General features: G+C 44.6%; 1 protein-coding gene across 2 annotated transcripts in view; it reads left to right on the forward strand.

Moving 5' to 3' along the window:
• Positions 1 to 564: 564 nt before the first annotated feature.
• The window catches only part of LOC142557006 (uncharacterized), a 304,338-nt gene continuing 282,668 nt past the window's right edge, over positions 565 to 22,234 (forward strand). The window contains exons 1-2 of one of the 2 annotated variants that reach the window (XM_075668538.1): positions 565 to 664; positions 739 to 923. Coding sequence is in view for 1 of the 2 variants with exons in the window: in XM_075668539.1 (XP_075524654.1) it covers positions 718 to 923; positions 18,006 to 18,090 (291 nt within the window). In the remaining variant the exon portion in view is untranslated. The other variant, XM_075668539.1, reaches the window with a different exon arrangement.

Raw genomic sequence — 22,234 nt, forward strand, 5'->3', positions numbered from 1 at the left:
CACTCAGTTCAACCTCTCCGCACTTGGCCATCTCCTTGTCTTCTTTCCTCCCGAGACCTCCCAAATGGGGGTTTAGACCCTAAGTTTCGACTGGAAATGCCTCCCCCTTCCTGCCCTCCCCCACCGAGGCTTTCATTAGCGGCGTTACCAAAAAATACGGCTATTTTGCATTTTTCAAAAACCGGGCTCCCAGACTCGCGAGGGACGCGTAGTCAATGTGGCGGCCAAACGACAATAAAGCCAAGTAGACGCAGCATTATGCTTTGCTCATAGAGTTTCATATTGCTATTTAGAGACTCTATGGCTTCGCTCGATTGCCTCGGCATCTGAGCAAGTACAGCGTTGTAGCTTTACGGGCACTGGCCGGAATATTTCCCTGCTTCAGCGTCCCGCAAACGCGAATTCCAGCCGCTTTCAGTTTCATACTGAAGCGAGGCTATACAGCCAGTGTAACAGTATATCGGCCTGCCAGAAAGTTCACCGCTCGAAACAGCGAGAACCGACGAAAACATACCAGACGCCAGAAAGCTCTCGTGCCATAGCACTCGCTTCCCACAAGGGGGCGCAGACGATGAATGCGCCGCGCGTTCCGAATCCTGGTCACGCGGAGCCAATTTCCTGGGGAGGCCTACGTGCCAGAAGTTGAGGAGCTCGCGCACCTCGGGTACGTTCCAAACTTCTCAAGTCTGTCCGATGTGGGAGTGTGACTAAGATTATATGCTGCTCGTGTCAAAGCAGGCCTCGTCGCGCTGCTCGTGGTCCCCCGGCAAGCTAACCAAAAGGAACCCCCTCGGCGACATTCCTTGGCGGAGCCCGATCCATGCGTTGGATGCGAAAACCACGACGTGTGCCTGTTTCGCAGCCGAGGACCCACAAGAGCGCGCATGTGCGCATGGCGACTGTGGATCGACCGTGGATTTCAGGTTAGATCTTAGTTCGGAGCTTTCTTAGAACGCAGCGCGAGGCGCGCATACATCCCACAGATAAATTTGGGTGAATTTCGGAATTGGTGTAGTAGAATACGTGGCCGGACACGGCGCGTCTCAGCGCAAGGGATTTGTTACGCGTTATACAGAGCGCCAATACTCACTGCAGGGCCATCACAGGTGTCGGCGGGACATTTCTGCTAATTCTTTGCTGACGCGTAGGCGAACTATGTTTATCCAACTTCTTCGCCTTTTTCTTCGGGCTTGGCGTCGCTGTGCAGAAAAGTAGACGCAGAGCGGCACCCCCGTCTTGATCTTGTGCAAACATCATCGTTGGCGTTATATTGAAGTATTTCGGAAAGGAAGAGTTGGTGTATGTTATTCTAATGTTTGTTTATCCACCTACTCTTTTTTTGTTCTTCTGCGCTAGCTGTTTCCGTTTATTGAAGATAAAAGCATGGCAGCTACCAGATGTATTAAAATAGATTACTTAGATTTGGGCACGCGTTAAAGCACATCATATGGCCAAAAATAATCCCGAGATCCACACTAAGGCTGCCTCTGAATGAATATGCGGTTTTGCACCGTAAAGCCCGAAAGTTCTTTTTGGGCGTCTGCGTCGAGCCAAAGTGGCCGTAAAGCAGTGTTATGAATGAGAAGAACCAATAACGAACTTTTTTCCTTCCCTGTAGCTGAAAACGTAGATTTTCCCTGTAGATGAAAACGCGCAGCAAGGCACCATCGTTGTGGATTGTGAACTTTATGAATAAGAAAACCCTGCAACGCAGCCAGTGTCTTCATCTCATAGCCACCACATAGGGTGTTGTTCGAAACGCGCAGTAAGATCAGGGTCATTTGACACTTTCCTTCTGGTAAAACTTTCCCGAAAGTTTCACATAGCGACAGAAAGTGGCGTCAGAGGTGCTAGCGTACGTAGAAGGGGCCTAATGTTAGTCGAGTCCAGAAGTTTTCAGGAAGAAAAAAATGCAAGAACGCTAGAATGAAACGCATGTATAGCATACTTGATTTACCCATACGGCTAGGTGACTATTTCTCCCCGGAACCGTTTCAAAAGGCATGCAAATCAATCAATTATGATCATCGTCGTCATAATCATGCCGCGCCAGATTTCCAGGCTACGCTATCATGCAAGTCTTTCGCGAAGAAAGGCGGCTCTGCGGCTTAAGCCCGTTTGCAGAGTGAAAATGGGATGGGAACTTTCGGAAAAAAATAATTTGACATGCAATGCATTTGTGCTTAAAATATAGACGGCACCATTGAATGATTGACGTAGTCCCCCTCCCCTAGTAGCCTTCCTCGCACAAACTGTTTTCATCAGCTGCCTGCATTCGACTTTGTCGAGTTACTTTGTCGAGACACATTAGTTGTACTTGTTTAGCCAGTTAAGTTAGTTATTAGTTGATTAGTAAATTTAGTTAGGAAATTGTATTTCCTTAGTTATGGTAGGCAGATAATTAGATTATTAGCGAACAATTTCGTTAGTTGTTTTAGATAAATTATCCAAGTAACTGCTGAACTTTATTAGTTTAGATAAGGCTTACGTTTGCTGGTTAATTATGTACTTGAGTTACTTTTCTTAGTTACCTTATTTATTCATTTAGTTATTTAGTAAGGTAATTAGTTATCTATATTTGGTTATATAGTTTAGCCATTGTTTATATTAGTTAGAAAAGTTAGCTATTAGTTGGATATCTGGCTCAGTCAGCTTTGTTAGTTATTTATGTTCGGTATTAGGAAGCTTAGTTAACTAGCTATGTTACTTAGCTTTGTTCGCTATTACTTTTGGAATTATGTTTAGTGAATTAGTACCTTTGGATTTTTTCTTTGTACAATCAGTAAGGTTGGATAAGTAGCGTTGTAACTTGACCGACACGCAGGAACGCTTGAAATGTTGGGCATTGTCACTACGACGAAGCATGCTGTCATTTTACGGAGAGACATGTACATTGCAAGAACGGAAACACGAGCAGCTAAAAAGCAGCAAGGCCAGCCTTTCACGCATAATTACATGAGAGCGCGGGCTTAACTTATTCTGTCGCTTGTTGCTAACGACTGAGTAGTTCCAAGTGTACCTTCTCAATTACGAATTGGGTCGTTGTTACAAATGAAGGTGAGCCTGGAAAGAAACAAGGTGTTGTAGTTGTTTAGAAGTAGTCCACGTTTAAATTTTTGGACGCTGTACAAAAAGGGGAGGCAATTTCACGTAGTGCCGACAATATTCGCAGGCATATAATGGCAATATACTCTTGCGCAAAAGCGAGCGTACGCACTGAACGCATGTGGCGTCAGTCGGGCGTCTGCTCCGATGCATTTCTACGCAACGTTCGGAGACACTTCTACATGCGTCAGCGCCGCTGTGCGTACCTCGTGAGCGCTACATTGGCTACATGAAACGCTACCGTAGCGGGCCAGTTACGTGACCGTTACGCGTCAGTTTCGTGACCAGATGAAGAGTAAAAGACTGCTTTACCAGAGCGTCTACGGTCTGCCCCGCTCAGACCTGCGTGTTCTAACAATTTGCACACAGCCGCTCAGGTACACGAAAGGGTGTGTCCACAACGCTGGTACTCGCAGTGGAACACAGAACGCTGCCCACCTTCCGCTACTAAATCAATTGATCTGATTGATGCCCGTGTCACGAGGGTTAAATTTGGCGTCCCTTCGAGCAAGTATGCATCATCGCACTGAGTGTAACTGTGGCGGCGTATACTGCTACAGGAAAAACGGAAGGGTGCTTTGCATTTGACGGCCCTGGCAATGGCTAAGGAGTCGTGAACACATATATTTCTCATGTTAAGCTTTGTATTCATTATAAAGTGCGTAATAGTAAAAAGACCGCTTTTAATATACACCTTTGTGCAAATGAAGGATAGGATAGCACAGGAATAAACTTTATTTGTCCAACAGTTATTGATGTTGGTGTCCAGGGCTAGGCTGCCAGGGGTCCATCGCCCGAAAAAAATCTTTCGAGATCATCGGCAACGGCCCTGGCCCGCTGGACGGCCTGCTGCAAATGAAGTAATTTGTTGCAACCTCAGTAACAACATCGATCACCACGAGCCAGGAAAAGCGAGCGCCGCTTACAAGGCGAGCAGAGCAAATATGGCGGATTCCATGGCAGATAGCACCAAAACTGGGGACGTATCCTGTAGGAGTCCACCTCGTGCACTGTCCATTTCGGTGACTGCTGATTGGCTGGCGCCGCTCGTCTCCTCCTCGCTCGTACAGCTGCATCCTATCAGCAGCGGCCGAAATGGGAAGTCCACTAGGTGGACTCTTACAGAATACCCTTCCTGTTCGCGAGCACGTGGAGCGTGCTATGGCGGCAATCATTTGTCGCTTATGGAACGCTTCAAGCCTGTGCTGACCTTTCCCGCGCTCAGACAATACCGATAGTTGCTCTGTCGATTTGGGATATTCAAAAGCGCGTCTGCTATACACGCGAGTGACGCGCAGTCAGCTAGTTCGTGAAATGACAAAGTTCCACGCACTCGGCCTAACGCTTGGAAACCGTCCTGTAAGTTCTACGGCAGCTCTGTTACCGACTCGTTGTCAGTGTGCGGAGCACTCGCCTCATCCTCGGACAAATGTGTTTAATGTACTAGAATCGTTTATCCCTTTTACCTTACGTCTGGTGCGCTTGATATGGGTACCAAGTCACCTTGGTTGGTGTTTTTGTTCTTTAAATGAAGTGGCTACGCATTTGCGCGTACATCCTTAACGGACCAGTCGACTGTGTTGCAGACTTCTGCTTACATTACCGCGGCTAGATTTACAACATTATTTTTTAGACAACTCTGCGAAACAGACATTGCAAATAATAAAACTAAGCTATTTGCTTCACCCTCGAAACAAGCAATGGTGTTGCACACGTAAATTGAAAATTTCCCTCAGAAGGTTACGATGACGTATTCCGCCATTATATATTCATTTACCTAGGTCGGGCCTGGTGCTGTCCCCTCTATTCCGTTTCTGCAGGGAACCTCGAGCCAGTCCACACGTTTTATTTACCTGCAGTCGATTTGCAACCCATACAGAAAAGTACTTCCAAATTCTATTCCGAAAACTAGGCATCGCTGTGGACAAAGGAAACCTTGTCTGGTTTTGGGAATCTACGTTGGGTTTTAGTCACAGGAGCGTCGGCAAAGTCGTATGCGAGTTTCTTTGTGACTAAAGGAGAATGCAGGGTTTATTTAATAATTTATAACTTAGTATTTAAAAAAAATTCCTATCTAAATGGATTATGATTTATTACCGTCCAGTTTCGTATCCTTTGAAAAAGCACACGTTATTGCTATAGGAAAAAAGATGACCTTTACGTTAGTTAGTTCCACGGTATAATTTCAACTGTTCGTTCACATATACTTTTCACATTCAAGTTTTCTCCCCACGCTTCACCCGTTTATCTGCAGACTTCTTGTGTCATCCCACATAGTGGGTCCATGCCATGATAAAGGTAGCAAGCAAGCAATCATGTTCCGATGTGTTTAGTCTGCAGCTAAGCAAGCGCAGCTTTCCACCTTGAAGGGTGCTCCACGAAAGATTGCGCAGTTCTCAAGCAACGAACCAGCTATACGGTGTTTGTATCACAACGAAGAATATGTCACCAAACTGAACACCGAGAAGCGGTACTACTGAGGCACCCCACGTGTGAGCACCTTTGTATCCTCGTCCAGCCATGTCGTCATTAATGCGTACTTCCGTTGAATCAACTCGGAACAAATGATGGCGGCTACACAGGTAGGCTGGCTAGCACAGGCATACACAGGCATAGACAACTACGCGGCCGTTATAACTAAACAACCTGAGATAGAGAATAGTAAATTAGTTTTATTTTACAGTATAGAACATTTTATTAGCTTATATACTCTCATTCGCGAAAAAAGTGGATTAATAGTACTACTGAATCTGCTTTAAATATTTGTAGATGTATCTTGCAAGTATTGTTAACAAGGTTACACACTTGACGCAGCGAAGTGAGTTCATCGAACACACTCGCCGTCGAGTGCGCTCTACAGCGATTGTCACTAAGCCCTTTCGTGTGACAGCCTGCAAATGACACCAGGGGCGAAGTGTACGCACTCAAAAATTTGGAGGACGCTTAAGCTTCGCCTTCAAAAGTGGAACGCGACAGCGTTCCCATTAACCCGCCAAGGGGTGTAAGACAAAGCGCTACGGCGCAGGGATCACTTACGAGGCGCCCCGCATCGGACTTTGCGCCCACGTATCACACGGAGAGCGTCGAGAAACGCAGCGTTCTGCGCGGCAACGAAACGTGCGCCTGAGCAAACGGAACGAACCAAAGAACTCGGTGTCTCGGAGGGGGAAACGATCTACGCCAGCCAAACGTCGTGATCGGCACGGGCAGAGAGATAGACAGATAGTAAGCTAAAGAAAGGTCACATTATTTGCAGTGTTTACCAATGTGTGAGGGAGGGTTGTTTCACAACCCAGATGACCTGCACTCCCTCAATCTCCTTGATTTCAGCAGAGCATCCGATCTGTGCGATGTAGGCATGACCTTATGATGGCAGCAGACTACTCTACGCTTGAGTCCTTGCTCAGTGGATGCATATTTGGCTTCTCTCTTTTGTTCTCACATTAAAGAACTCTCCTAACAAGGATTTGAGAAAGAAAATGATTTGCACAACTAAATTATGCACAAACATGGAACATGATGAATGAGATGAGTGAAGTAAAAAGGTCGTCGTAGTTATTTTGTATGCTTTTGTGATTTTCATGTGTAATTTTATAGGTGGTACATAAGGTAATTTTTTTTCTGTATTAAGCATGTGAAGAGAGATTTGCTCTGATGAGTGTAAAAAGACTGAAGCCAGGAAAACAAATACTTTATTGCGTGTGGCACAATTTGCAGGCGGTCCACTGTGCAACGGAGGTTATGTAGAGTCCGCCATTCCCATCCTGCCGTGCCTCTATTGCATAGAGATACATTGTATTACTTTGAGATTGGGGCTAATGAAGTTGTTTGTGCGCAACAACTCTCATCCGCACACTCTGATGCACTGCTAAATAGATGGGTATATTCCTCTGTTCTTGAAAATGCGTAGTAGCCAGAAATTATGACCAGACATATGTAAGATAACTAAGCTTTGGAAGATTCACAAGAAAAGGACATCAATAATTCTCAGTTACATTGCATGCAGACTATTTTTTAATGAACGGCGTCACTTCATGTCACTACGTGTTGGATATGATGTCTGTTTTTTTTTATTAAAGCTAGAGTTAAGGTTAGGCGCTTGGGACCTGCATGACTTTGGCTTTGTTTGCTTCTGTGGTGCCATTACGCCAGAATAAATCCATGACAGGAGCTGCCAGTCCATGCAGTTATACTACATTGTGCTCAGTACGGCTGGCGGCCGGGGTTTGATGAGTGCGAAGCTTTACTAGGAACTTCAGAAGGGTAGAATTTTGTATCATATTGCAGTATGGTGAGGCGTATAGAACAGCGTGAGGAGAGACAGATGGGATAAGTGCTACTGACAACTGGGAAAATTTACTTGCAAAGTTCGCTGCAGCAGCACAATGCGTGCATTAACCTGCTGCAGCGAAATTTGCCAATGTTCATAGCGGTCAGCCGAACTTGTCCCATCTGCATTACACTTCTGCGTACTCTAGTGGCAGTAACAACAGCAACCAACTGACCTGATCAATAATTAAAGACCACAGAATTTCTAAATTGTAGGAGAAATGTTTCAGTGTGACACCTGTTTTGTTAACTGACAAGTAAATGGCACACTTGTCTATAAACCATTGACCAGATGCATTTTCCATGCACATACATTATTTTATGCAACTGCTTCCTGCTTCTTAGTTTTATTGATTTTAGGAAGCATCCCAAAGTGCTTAAGTGTTTGTTCTAAAATTAAATCAGTTGTCTACCTGCACTATGAGTCATTACTCTATAAGCCCTTAGTTAGTCAGTGTTATTGGCGCTGTTCCCACCTAAATAGGAAGAACCAAATAACCATGTTTTTATTTTCAGATTATGAAAAGAGTACTCTTAATATGTATTTCATTAGAAAAATTTTCTCAATTTTAGGAAGAAGTCCGGCTTGCCCTAAGCTTGGTGTGAAATGAAGAATTGGCACTTCACATACATTCATGCTTACTTGTCGTAATAGCCAGTCTGTTAGCTTAATGTTTGGTTCTTCGTATTGAATTCTCAAGAAAGGTACGAACTCTAATTCATTGAAAACAAATGTTTGCACTTGGAGACAAAGGCACGCACAAGGCCCTTGAGCTCATTGATATTTTTTTAAAAGAAAGTGCAGCTTCTCTGTGCAGCAATAGGCTAAATAAGACAAGGGTAAATAGAAAGATGCCGACGTTAGTCATCAAGAGTTTTCGAGCAAGGGACGTCTCATGCTAGAGCCAACATTTTTCCAAGGGAATCCAATGGATCTAGCCTGAGACTTTCGTTGTTCAACCTGGCAAGTCTCCTTGCCGAAACATTTCACCTCATCCGTTCCACCACCCTCGACCAACAATATACTAATACATTTGGGAACCCATGGCAAGGTAGCAAATCCACATTCGAAGAAAGGAAATGTAGTGTGCACCCTGGAAGGTAGCATGAACAGTATTTTATTTACTTGAATGAAATGCAGGTTTGCTTTCCAGTTACATTATTTTGATCTCTATTTTATAATTAGAAAGTACGGTTGCTCAGAGCGAAGAATAAGTTCACACAATGTTACTCCTTTGTGTCTGTTAAATCTGTCCTGGTTGCCACAGTACCAGAGCTGTCTGCAATTGCATATGAGTGTTTTAAGTATTCCCCCCGATTGAAAAGAATAGCTACCTCAGAATGTTTGTTGCTGATTTGCAGCTCAAATTTTATATCTATGCCGTGACTGCGATGCTCTGCGCTTTTGAAATAAGAGCGATGTGCTATTTCATGTGCGATGAAATGCAATCTGAAATGACGTCAACTTGGGGGACGACACTATTGGAGGCCAATGTGAGAAGGGCTATTTGATTTCGGAAAACAAGGCACCTAAACGTGAGAAAGCATGACTAATTTTATGTAAAGTTGCTGCTATTGGATATGATCAGGGAAGGTACTTGTTCGTGGCATTTGCAACATGTTAGATTGCTGGCTTTATGTATTGCACTAGGTACAATTAAATCTCGCTGCTTGCACAATATTCAACTAAACATGGTAGCCATGCTAAAGTCTCCGTGCAGAACACATCTCATCCACTATTATAAAATACAGTGGAATCTATATAAATGCAAATCGTTTAAGGGAAACCACTGGTTAAAGAGAACACCGTTGTCATGGTTAGCTGGTTGGCTGTCGGCAATGTCTCCCAGTAAATAGAACTTCTGGTAAGCAGAACCAATTTCCCTGGTCCCTTGAGCTTCCATTGAAAGGGCATAGACTAAAAAAATAGAGGAGACCTTGTTTGGAACTTTCACAAATGTAGTCGTAAACAAAACTGCATTTTAATGGGAGCGAATTGCAAAAACACCCATGTACTTTGATTAGGGGCAGGTTAAGGAACCCCAGGTTCTCGAAATCAATCCGGGGTTACTACGGCATGTGTCATGATCAGACGGTGGTTTTGGCTTGTAAAATACAATAATTTAACTTTTAATGGCTGGCTCGGAATACAGCGCAATAATTACAATAAATTATTTGGCTCGTTGGTGTGATGATTCTGAATTTACTAATTTAGTACGTCGGTATTTATCATCATGATTTTGTGCTAGTCCATGCAAAATGCCACTGATCTGTTTCGTTATACAAGCCACTGTTAATTTGGCGTGGCTTAGTCTTGAAAGCACAACATATAGCCTATGAAAAAGTGTGGAATGTCAGTGCAAAGTAAGAGTTAAACACGTGGTTGTATATATAGAGTTCAATATGAAAAAAGAGAAGATTTATCATTTCTTTCATTTCCTAACTTCATTGTGTTAGGACATGCAGAATACTTGTAACGGCCATGTTTACAGTGTACAGTTCTCTTTCTTTAAGTCTGGACAATTGTCTTACTGTGGAAAAAATGCGCCTTCTTTTGGGCCAGAAAGTTAACATAATATATTTGTTACATTTTGTGTGTAATAAAGTTTCTTCTCTATCAGTGTGTGTCTCGTGTAATTTTCCTTTCAGCAAGTAGCACCTGCTCTCGAAGGCGTTTGCTGGCCTCGGAGGCACTGCCGATAACTAGCATTTTCGCGAGGACGACTGTATGACAGCACAAGCTTTGCAGGGAGGGGTTCTGTGAGCAGTTAAAGAAAAAAATGAAGAAGTGCGCCGACGGGGTCATTCGTCAATTGACCACGTGTGCGCGTGACTTGGGCAATTCAACGGTGGCCCTCCGCCATCGATTGGAACACGTGTGGCGAGCACGCGGCGAAATGCTCTATGGCGGTACGCCACGCCTATGCAGTGGCAGACGGAAAACCGCAGGCCAAAGTATCGGACGCCGGCCTTAGCTCCGAGCAGGTGCAACGCCTGATCGGGTGGTCAGCTCACGGACGGCCGTGTTCCCTTGCACATAGATCACCCGCGTGCGATATTTCGGTCTGCGGTATTGCGTAAGCGCGTGACCCTGTGCCACCAAGCATTTCACTACGTACTTTCCGCTCCTAAACTAATATGCCTTTAATTCCTTCACAATACTCTCGTTTCACCTCCCAGTTAAATGGGAGTGAAGTGGGCATGGTACGGTACTCTCGTATGCCGAAATAATGATCACCTCAATGGGAGTTTTATCGGACGCCCTTTCAATGAGAGTAAAAACATCTACAAAAGGGAATGCGCTAGAGGACAAGTGAAGAACGCCCATCTGGGTGTCTTTCTCTTTTCAGTATAGTTACATACGCTGTCAATAGACACTCATTATGTATGAAGAACGAAAGGGCGAATGGAACGCATCAAACTGTAAAAAATAAAGAACATCCCAGTAAACAAAGACAACAGATATTTCTGATGCAACTACAGAAATTGTAGTTGGGACGACAGAAATGTCTGCTGTACGATAGTAGTTCCTTCCGTTTCTGTAGTTGCGACAAAAAATCTGTTGTCTTTTTCAACTGGGATGTTCTTTATTTTTTGCAGTTTTATGCGTTCCGTCCACTGATTCCCTCTATTTCGCACATTTCTGACCTTATGACAGAAATTCAAAAGTCGCACCAGAAACAGTCTGTCGCGACGACCCGGAGTTCTGAAGCTGCAGAAGAAACATTCTGTCCCGACGAAAACTGTTCTGGAGTCGCAACAACCGCTTTCTATCGTGACAGCGATTCTGACGTTACGACAGAAATTCCGGCATCGCAACAGAAACATTCAGTCGCGACGACCAAGGGTGCTGGAGTGCAACAGAAACGTTCTGTCGCGACAGCGAGAGTTCTGAAGTCGCAACAACCGCTTTCCCTCGTGAGAGCAAGTCTGTCGTTTTGACTGCAACTCTGAAGTCGCAACAGGAACATTCTATAGCGACGACCAAGCAACAGAAACGTTCTGTCGCGACAACAAGAGTTCTGAAGTCGCAACAACCGCTTTCTATCGTGACAGCGTTGCTGACGTTACGACGGAAATTCTGACGTTGCAACAGAAACATTCTATCGCGACGACCAAGCAACAGAAACATTCTGTCCCGACAACAACAGTTCTGGAGTCGCAACAACCACATTCTATCGTGGCAGCGTTTCTGACATTACGACAGAAACTCTCACGTCGCAACAGAAACATTCGGTCGGGACGACCAAGAGTGCTGGAGTGCAACAGAAACGTTCTGTCGCGACAGCGAGAGTTCTGAAGTCGCAACAACCGCTTTCCCTTGTGAGAGCAAGTCTGTCGTTTTGACTGCAACTCTGAAGTCGCAACAGGAACATTCTATAGCGACGACCAAGCAACAGAAACGTTCTGTCGCGACAACAAGAGTTCTGAAGTCGCAACAACCGCTTTCTATCGTGACAGCGTTGCTGACGTTACGACGGAAATTCTGACGTTGCAACAGAAACATTCTATCGCGACGACCAAGCAACAGAAACATTCTGTCCCGACAACAACAGTTCTGGAGTCGCAACAACCACATTCTATCGTGGCAGCGTTTCTGACATTACGACAGAAACTCTCACGTCGCAACAGAAACATTCGGTCGGGACGACCAAGAGTGCTGGAGTGCAACAGAAACGTTCTGTCGCGACAGCGAGAGTTCTGAAGTCGCAACAACCGCTTTCCCTTGTGAGAGCAAGTCTGTCGTTTTGACTGCAACTCTGAAGTCGCAACAGGAACATTCTATAGCGACGACCAAGCAACAGAAACGTTCTGTCGCGACAACAAGAGTTCTGAAGTCGCAACAACCGCTTTCTATCGTGACAGCGTTGCTGACGTTACGACGGAAATTCTGACGTTGCAACAGAAACATTCGGTCCCGACGACCAAGAGTCCTGAAGTCGCAACAACTTTCTATCGCAACAGATATTCTGACGTCGCAACAGGAACTCTCTGTCACGACTACACATTTTCTGTCGTGGCCTTATGCATGTGCCACTTTCTGTCACAGCGACATAAGTTCTGACACCGCGACAGTAGCGATTTCCATCACGACACTTTAAAATTGTATGTCTTGTTAGCATCGGTGGTTTAACTGTACTTTTCTCTTGCGTGATATTCAATCGTGCTTCTCTAAAGCCGGCAATGGTGATAGCACCGACACCGGTATTAAAGTCGACGTGGCTGATTGTTACAATTGTGCCGTGACGACGAGGCACAAGCGACGCCCAACCAACCTCTTCAAAATAGGCCGCTGATCGAGATAATACCATCTGCGGTAATGGCTGCGTATCTGTTTTGTTTTATTTGGTAGGATGTGGCACACAGGCCTGCCGACTTACATCTGCCGTTACGCTGACACATTGGTTAATTTTAGAGAAATATTGCATAAGCTTTGTGGCAAAGCGAAAAAAAATTTTTAGGTTGTTCCACAAAGTTTCCTGATACATTGCCTTGCTCGGGTCTCAGTATTCTGGCACAGTGTTGCCATGAGCAACCAGTATGCTGTGATAATGAACACTCATCCACGAATGTTTATGTAGCTATTTTGCATTGAACACACGAATTATATGCACGATCTTAAGTGGAAAGAGTGAGAGACAGCTGTCGAAATTAGCAATAGCAACCCTGCGTCCCCGGTCACCTTTGTCTATTTATGAATTTCTTATTTCACATGGATATCGTAAAGGAAAATCGATGCTCTAGCACTCCGCGATGTACTTGTCGGCGGTGACAAGACTTTTGCTCTTCTAGAGATGCGCCAGTTGACGCGGTGAAGTGAAAGCGCGTCTTCGCTCTCAATATGCAAACATAAACATCAACGCAGACTGAGATTCTTACTGTTGACACAGCCAAAATGTAAGCGTATCATGTTCAGCGGGTACAGCGGTAAGGTACTGGGTTCGGGATTCTCAGGTCGCAAGTACAAATTCGCGGTGGGCAACTTCTTTTATATTTTTGTTGTTTGCAATAACAAATTTACATAGCCAAAGAGGTCTCTGTCAATTTTTAATTAAATATTGATCAAGAACTACAGAACGTCCCACTACAGACAACAGACGTCAGACAACGGAACGTCAGAAAGGGAACGTCCCAAAATACGACAGACTGAAATTTCCTGCTGTGTTTTTCATCTGGAATCCCGCCGTCTTTCGTTGTTATGCAGTAAAGTATAAATTTCTGGGCTGACATCACTGATAAGGTTTTGTTTCCGTGACAACGAAATCAAGAAGAGCGTTCCATAACCGACGGGCACGAGGAAGCGTGACCATTTGAATGCATAAGTATTCTCGGAGATGCGGATAAAGCTAAGGTGATTATGCATTCTGCGTGATGGGCAAGATACGGTTTGCAGCCGTAAAAAAGATCATGTAGCAGCACGAATGCACTCGTAAAGTAATAATAAAAGTACATGTCACGACGGCTACGTCCGGTACAAAGTGAAATATCAAATTTTATTAGTCAGATGCTTGAACCATATTTATAGGTACGTGATATAAAACCCGCGACCCTATTCATTACAGATTCTAGTGAGCTGATTAGGTAGTTATATTCAAGCTAGGTGCCTTAGGCCATCCTTGTAGGTATGTGTACAATGGGGACAATAATTACAATTCTATAGCTTCGGTAATAATAAAACTTGAGCATGCCATGTTGGCTTGCAGGGATCATCTCTAAAGCACACTCTTCATTTAGCAAAATGATGAATTATATTTATCGGACTTATGGATTAATTTTATTTCCTTCCATTTAGCGACTTAGTATGTGTGTTTACCCAATCGTGGTAAATCCTTTTGTTTCTTTGGTTGCACCTATTCTCTGCGACATATCTTTATCAGTGTTCGATCAGCGGGTTCAAGAACAAATTTATTGTCAACAAGTGTCGCGCATGTTCCGATATGTAGACGATTACGTTGACATACTTCATCTGCCCGCAGAGGATAACCTTGTTGATGACGTTAATTCCATTCTAGATATATTTGAATCCGCCTCTGGAGGCCTCACCTTCACCCATGGCTTGGCCAGTGACAACTGCGTACAGTTCATGAGCCTAAAACTACATTTCGCCGCTAAACACATCTGTTTGTCTTACAATCTGAACATACAGTCAACTGGGTGGTGCTGTTGCTGCAGCACCATGTTGGCAAGAATGGCTGTTAGTCTACATTGTACGTGTCCATGTCCTTTGGTAGTTATTTTGTTTTGAAGCCATGTACGGAACAGACAAGGCAGATTTTGGCTGCGAGATTTGAGAGCTAGCGTTGCGAATTTGCAACACAGAGGAAGAAGGCAGCTTGTCATGCTAGTCGGGTGGCGAGAAAGCGAATATGAGAAAGCAGGATAAGAGGAAACGTGTAAAAGATGCGCTAGCTGAAGGAGTAACTACGTTGAAGGCCTTCAATGAGGAACCCCCTACAACTCAGGTAATCAGCCTTGTTTCCTTGACAGAACAATCACGACCAGAGGCCGGCTGCATCATCTTGCGAAATGTTCAACTGGTCCTTTCACTTTCGGTGCATCTACCTGATTCGCTGCCCACGTCGCACATTAGTCGATGAAAATCGTGCCATATCCTATAGAATGCATCGATATATTGCACTGGCAATTCATCCGGCGTGATATATGCACTACCAAAGAAGTTCTTTGTAATGGTAGCCATATCACGTTGATATCTTGGGTCTGGCACTTCTGCCACCAGTTCGATGCATATATCGAGGAACTCTATCGCATATCAACGCGATTTGCAGGATGTTACCAAATCAATTAACCAATCACTTTACTGCCACGTCAATAAAAAGCACAGCGCATGAAACCCAAAAGCTCGACTGAGCATGAAAATGCTGCTACGCCCACCGGCAGTACAGCAACTCGGTACAAGGAACACTGCAATAAGCTGGCGTAATTCTGCGCATATAGGCAAACGTACAGTATAGTCACCATGAGCATGCGTATGTAGCAGGATGATAGAATAAAGGCAAAACAAGTCAAGAATACCATTAATAAAAGTTCATATATAACCGGCTTGCAATAAAAGATTGCGATGCACTGGAACTATAGTCGAATTACGTTGAAATGTCAAAATGGTTTTCTGCAAATTTTAAAACAGAAGGAAGCACTAACCAGTGAATATGAGCACTGTAATTATTATGTCTTTCATCACATGTCGAATACTGAATAGTACGCTATGCGAATTCGGCAATGTAAATAAATACGACGTTTTCTTTTGCGCACTGCGTTCCGAACTTCATAATACTAGTTAAGCTCACATATTGCAATCTGTTTTCGGTCACGTTCGCTGCAGAGGCAAAGATTTCTAAACGATTCGATTTAGAATACAGACAAATAAATTTTGAAGCGAGAATATTTATCTTTCCCAGAAAAAGAGATGTGATTCGTCCCAGTGCTGTAGTTGAAGTGTGCCATCCGAGGAATTCCTAATAGTTTGCTGAAATGTATATAAGGTCAACTTTCTACTGGTCATAGCGTAATAATTTCTGAACAGTTACACACATAAACGCAAACCTCACAGCGGAAGAGCGCCGCTGTCATTCCCTTAGTAAAGGGTCATTTATGAGGAAGGTAACGATTGCACCGTCGGTCGAGCATTAAGCGACCATCTTATAAAGCCACGATCGCACTATCTTCAAAATTGCCCAACGTTGAGGTGCAAGCAGTCACAACACTCTTGGATGAGCGTCTACTGATGGTATGACTGTGGCGTTCTTCTGATGTTCTGTTTCAGTTTTTTTATGAAAATGTCCAGCAATAATTACGCTGTAAAAATTACGCCCCTCACTCCATAATAACTTGTTGAGACGGTTAGGAGGCCCTCCAGATGCCCGCTTCAGTTATATTACTGGATAAATCTGCTAAGGTTTTTTTTTTCAAGAAAGGAAATTTTATTTGCACTGTAAATTTTTTTACATATTACATCAACTTGTTTGTTCTGCGTCTCGTTTAGTGATTGTAATCGAGATAAACACATTACGTAACCTGACCTTTTATTTCGGCCATTTTCAACGCATATTCTGACACACCCCGTACACATGAAATGGGCAAGTTATGTCACATAGGTTGGTACTGTAAACGCTATGCAATAAGTTACCTCACGCGCACCGCGCAGCCATCGTTGGTTAATGTAGCCACGCTTGATCTTGAAGCCTACCTGCATTCGTTCCTCCAGTCGCCTCGATTCGACTGCTTTGGCGCTATCTTATTTTGTGTCTTGTCAAATAATCTTGCGCCACTGGGTACAACGAACTTTGTATATCTCGGTTTATAACTTTTCATTCCTCGCCAATGAAGTTATTATTGCCATGTGCCTCTAGGAATGTGTTTAAATTGCCAAACACTGAATGGCCGCACTGAGCAAGGCGGCATGACAAGCAGCTGAGTGTCTAGGAATATGTGACGTAAGAGAAATGGCGGACAAAGCACGCGTTTGGCATGCAACACATGTAGGTTTTAAAAAATCGCTAAAGTAAGTAAGTTGTTAACATTTAGGGTTTCAGACGAACGTTTGCGCCTTCGTTACGGTATAACTCAACCCAGGAATGTAGCGTGGAGCCATTGTCATTTTTGTGCTCCAATATTTGTTTGATTTAATTTGTCGTAGGGACCGATGACTGCTTGGAGCAATCTAGTTCGTTCACCGGACATCTGCTGGTAATGTGACATTGATGGCCTCGCCGAAGACCTATGTTATGAGACCAGCGGTGGTCACTACTTTGGTAGCGGCCTCATCGATGATGGTGAAGGTTTGCACCTCCCGAGTTTAAGCGATTGTTTCTACGCCTATGAGCTGTCATGCTTGGTGTCACTTGCTCTTTTTAGAACGTAGCGGTTCTGCATTTGTGAGCCAATTGTTCGCAACTGTTACATAATTTCGCACTACACATGTGAACAGCCACCGACAATGTCTTGTGCACCATCTGCAAAACCTTTTGCGAGTTTCAGAACTCTGTATATGAGAAGGCTTGCCCTTTCGCGCATGTCTTGCTGTATGAATGAAATTTTTTTAGAGGATTTATAAACTCATGAACCACTGACCAAGCTATAGAAAATAAAACGCCATCAGCAATGACCAAAAGTCTGCGTAGATAGCACAGCTCATCGCTTTAAGTATTATACGTGGTATACTTGAAGATTTCGTTGCTGTGTTGCATCGGGTGGACAAGGTTTGGGATTGTATTCCGTGTGAAAATGACCTTCAGTGCGTTGTTGGGCCTGGTATGCATTGTGAACTGCAATGCGTGCGTCAGAAAGAGAGAGAGAGAGAGAGCAAGTAATAAATTAAAGCCAGTCGCCTGGATGAGGCCGCACTCGAGGCCTGTTTATGAAATTTCATCAACATGTTTTTTATATAAAATCTGGTGGAAAATTGCGCGGCATCGGGATTCGAACCACGGTCCTGTAGAGGACCTCCTCGCTGAAAGTGCAATTTTAGGGTGTATTTCGAAATTATTTATTGTTTTCTTCATGCCTTTATGTAGAATATACTATTTACCCTAAATTGTTTATGTCTGTTGCAGTTTTGCTACTCCCTATGCCTTTGTTGTGTGTTTCTACCCAACCAGTCGGCGCCTCTACCCAGTCGTTCAAGTCCATGTCGTCAAGGTGTCGTACCTGTTCCTTCTCGAAATTATTCCAGTATGCAGCATGAAGCACGTGTATAATCTGCATTTGTCCACTAATCTATGGCAGGTCGGTCGACGTAGACCTTTCTCTAGAGGAAGCTTTCAAAGTTAGCGAGTCGGTCATATTAAGCAGACTCAACTAAGATTTCTGCTGATACATTTATGCCGCGCAGATTATTTAAAAATACTAATACCTAGCCTCACATGCATGCTGCATTTAGGTTGGATATTTCAGTAGAAGTTTTTAATGTTGCGTTGCCCGTAAATTTGCACCCTATGTGATGATGTCTAGCTTAATTCTTTGATTTTATGATAGACTTAGTCATACAACAACGATGACATGCGCTGCCTTTGTATGTATTTCCGTAAGATGCGTGAAATGAGGGCCTTCTGAGTGCGGTGGGTGCTATCTGCTGTCGTTTCTATTTGTGACATCGCGGGTCACAGCGCATAGTGACAAACGATAGTTGCGGGACGCTTTGCTGTCGGAGGAGTTTATTGAAAGGTCTTTTATATAGGTCGGATGTCTCGTGTAGGGCTATGACGGCGAATATAGAGCACGTGGCTGGCCCATTTGCGAGCGAAGAAAATGCATTTCTTATGTTGCGCCACTAAACTGGTCCCTATTGTCTTATTCTAGTTTATACTTACTTTTCTTTTTGCACAGTAGTTGTTGTAGGGTAAATTTCGGATTTCGCTTGCTTCTGGATCTAAGGGCTTTGCATCGTTAAGCTATTTCATGTTATTGGAATAGGGTCCTCTAAACCAAACAAAGTCATTTAATCAGACATCTCCGCTTAAGTGATGCAAAGAGGAAAGAACGAAGTAGAATGTGCGCTTACTTTCAATGCGAGTAGAAATTCAACTCCAAAATTAGCGCACCATAAAAGGCTTTCTTACCGTGCAGCTTCTGTGGAGTGCTAAGGTTACAGAAACAATGTATACCCAACTAGTACCCCCCAAAAATCAACACTACTGTAAGAGACCGCTGCCTTTCTAAGGTTGCTAAGAGAGCTGGCGAAGAAAAATCGCGCATTTCTCCTCACAAGTTGTATAGATTAGGCACCGCTTACCTGGCGCAGTGACTTTATCTGCAATCTACGCCGCTAATTTAGTTGGATATTTAATCGTTGAATTTTATTCAGAATTTGTGGTGAAGTATGACGCTGCTTATTGCCGCTGCAGGAATGCTGGCCCTTACATTTGTGCGATGATTTGGGCTGCGCAGCCGAACGATGTTGCCTGAGGTGTGTAATTTCTGCTTGCATGCCCGTGACAGCAGTTATAGTGTTTGTGTCGTTCGTCTTAATGGTGAAGCTTTTGTTGGCGAGTATATTGAAGAAGCGCTTTTGTGTAATTTTGGTGCACGCGATTGCGCCTTAGACGTAAGACAAAATGAATAAGGTAGGGCGGTGGTGGTGAGAGGGTGATTTGTTTGTGGTTCTGCTGGTAGTGTGCTGCAACTGCAGGCGGGATAGATTTGCATTATTGTGTACTGGGATCGTAGCATGATTCCGTTAACAGCATTTCAAATGTTTTTATCCTGAAACTAGCAGCCCCGTCTTACCGAGCGATGGCTCAAAGCACCAGCGCCCTGGCTCCGGTCTTTTTGAGGACCCGGGACTGGCTGCATTTCCGATACTGCCAGAAACCCCCGCAAAGACTGGGCACACGGACCTCATGTTTGTGGGCCACGGCGTTAAGGAAAAGTTCTCCTATAACTGATGGCTAATTTATTCGCTCGAAATTGCACCTTAGATATATCATCAAGGAAATGTCAGGGAAACGAACCAGGTGGCTGGCGCACTTTCAGCAAAGGTTGTATCTTGTAGCTGCAGGAGTGCTTGATTCATTATTAATTTTGCTAGGGGAGGGACGGCCTCTAGTTGTTTCCATTTTCATCTTTGTAAATGTGACCCTGGATCACGGGCCCGTTGCTGCCATTCGGTATCGCAGCCATTCTCGTGATCTGAGCTGGATCACGAAAATGGCTGCAATATCGAATGGCAGCAACCTTTAGTGTTGTTGTGGCGCGTGTGCTGGTTGTAATCCCGAGACAGGCTGAGCTCTTGGGCTGACAATGAACCAATGACTGGCGGCAGCGCCTGCACTCAAGCGCCTCCGCTACATGGTGTTTCTTGCGTAATTTGAAGAGCTTACTTATAATCTGCCATCAATATTTATCGCTCCAGAAAGCGCCTTAGAAGTATCTGCAAAACAATATAACGGGAAGGCGCCAATCGACTGATTTTGGGGTTGTGGTGTATCCTAGCTCTAATTTCGTTCGACATTGCTTTGCTGAATATGGGCAGCGGCAGCTGTCATTGAAAATGGCTTTGATCCCAGGGCTGGTAGTAACTCCTTGACTGGTTGTGACCCGTGGGCTATCTACAACCACGAGACGAGGTTCCCGACTCTGGAAACAACCGCTGTACTGGTCGTGGACTGTGGGCTGAGTAAGACCTTGAGGCTGGCTGCTGCTCCGGCATGGACTTCGAGCCTGTGAGTGGGAGCATGTCCTGGTCTAGTTGCGGCCGCAAGACTAGATATTATCTGGAGACTGGAAAGCGCCTCTATACTTGCTCGGGCCCTGGGACTGCGTGTGTTCCTGAAGCTGGCAGCGCCCCTTGGCTGGAAATGACGCCTGGATTGTCTGCGACCCCATTACGTCATGATTACGATACTGGCAGGGCCCCTGGACGAATAGCGGCCCTGAACTGACAGCGTACCCTGGACTGCCTGCAGACCCTGAACTGGCTGAAATCCTAGCACTCTATTGTAATCCAGACACTGGCAACTACCCCCGCACTGGTGGTAGCGGTCACTGGACTGGCTCCAGGCCTGGGACTGGGTGTGGTCCTGAGACAGATGTGATCTGAAGGCTAGCAGTGCTCAATGACTTTCAGTGATAGTGTCGCATGGTTTCGCTTTGATCCCTAGACTGACTGCGGCTCCGGATTTCCCGTGGGCCATAATCTGTCTGGGAGCTCGGGACTGTCTGCGATTCAGCCAATGCCATTGATTCCGAAGCTACCTGTAGTCTCGAGAGTGGCAGAAATTCAGGAACGCGCTGCAATACTTCGGCTTGCGGTGCCTCGGGACGTGGCACCGCCCTCGGAATGACTGCAGGCTCTCGTCTGACTGCAGTGTGCGGACTCTTGGCGACCATCGAATGTTTGACGGCGGGTGATGAAGCAGCTGCGCCCTGTTTTTCATCCGAATGGCGTTTTTTATTTGGTAACTATGGGAACTGTGTTCTTACTCACTAGTGTTTTGAATTGGTTTTTATTATAGTATTCGCAATGCAGCATATACTGCCTAACTGAATTTACCAGCCCGATAAACTTTCGTGTGCGCGTTCCCACAATTGCAAGGATTGTTAGTAATGATGAGCATATGCGCTGGGTACCTGTTGTATTTCCCTAGCCTAAATGTTTGCCATCCACGTTCGAAGTGGTTCTCATATGACGACTGCAGCTAGTCTCAGGCTTAGTCACGCTTACGTCACAAAGGAGCACCGTTATATATCTGCACCAAACATTATCTGACGGGTAGCTGCCAAGTTATGAAACTTAGCGATATTGCCAGCAATACCGATACAGCTTAGCGCTTTTAGAACTTCTTTAGTGTTTTGGTAGATGTATCGAACTGCAGGTCGCGGGTCGGACATAATAATAATTTTATATCCATGCGATAGATACTTTGAATTATCGCTTTATGCCTTTGAGGGCAATATGTTATGAGGATACGTATACGTCCATTGAGGAGCAACAAGCCTTTGTCGTAGAGAAAGTGTTTGGTGTGAAGCATTCTTTTCCTTCTCTTTCTTGCATTGCCTGTAACGGCGGCTGGTGTCTGGGCTGGTATACGAAAAATTCAGTCACTGGGTGTAGCTGGCCACGGGTCTCTGAGTGTGGGCGCGCTCATTGTCAATACAATATTATGCATATACGTCACAGATCATGTGAACGAAGAAAAGGCAAGAAGTCAAGTTGGTAAAATAAAATCAAAGTCCACTGCAGTGAAGCTTTTCGCAAAGGAAAAAAAAACTGAGCTGTGTGCATGTGTGAAAGAGGCCGTAGACCCAAAGAAGCGTTTAGTGAAACAATACGTTATATATCTAG

The sequence above is a fragment of the Dermacentor variabilis genome, chromosome 9, assembly GCF_050947875.1.
Source record: "Dermacentor variabilis isolate Ectoservices chromosome 9, ASM5094787v1, whole genome shotgun sequence".
Taxonomy (NCBI): Eukaryota; Metazoa; Arthropoda; class Arachnida; order Ixodida; family Ixodidae; genus Dermacentor; species Dermacentor variabilis.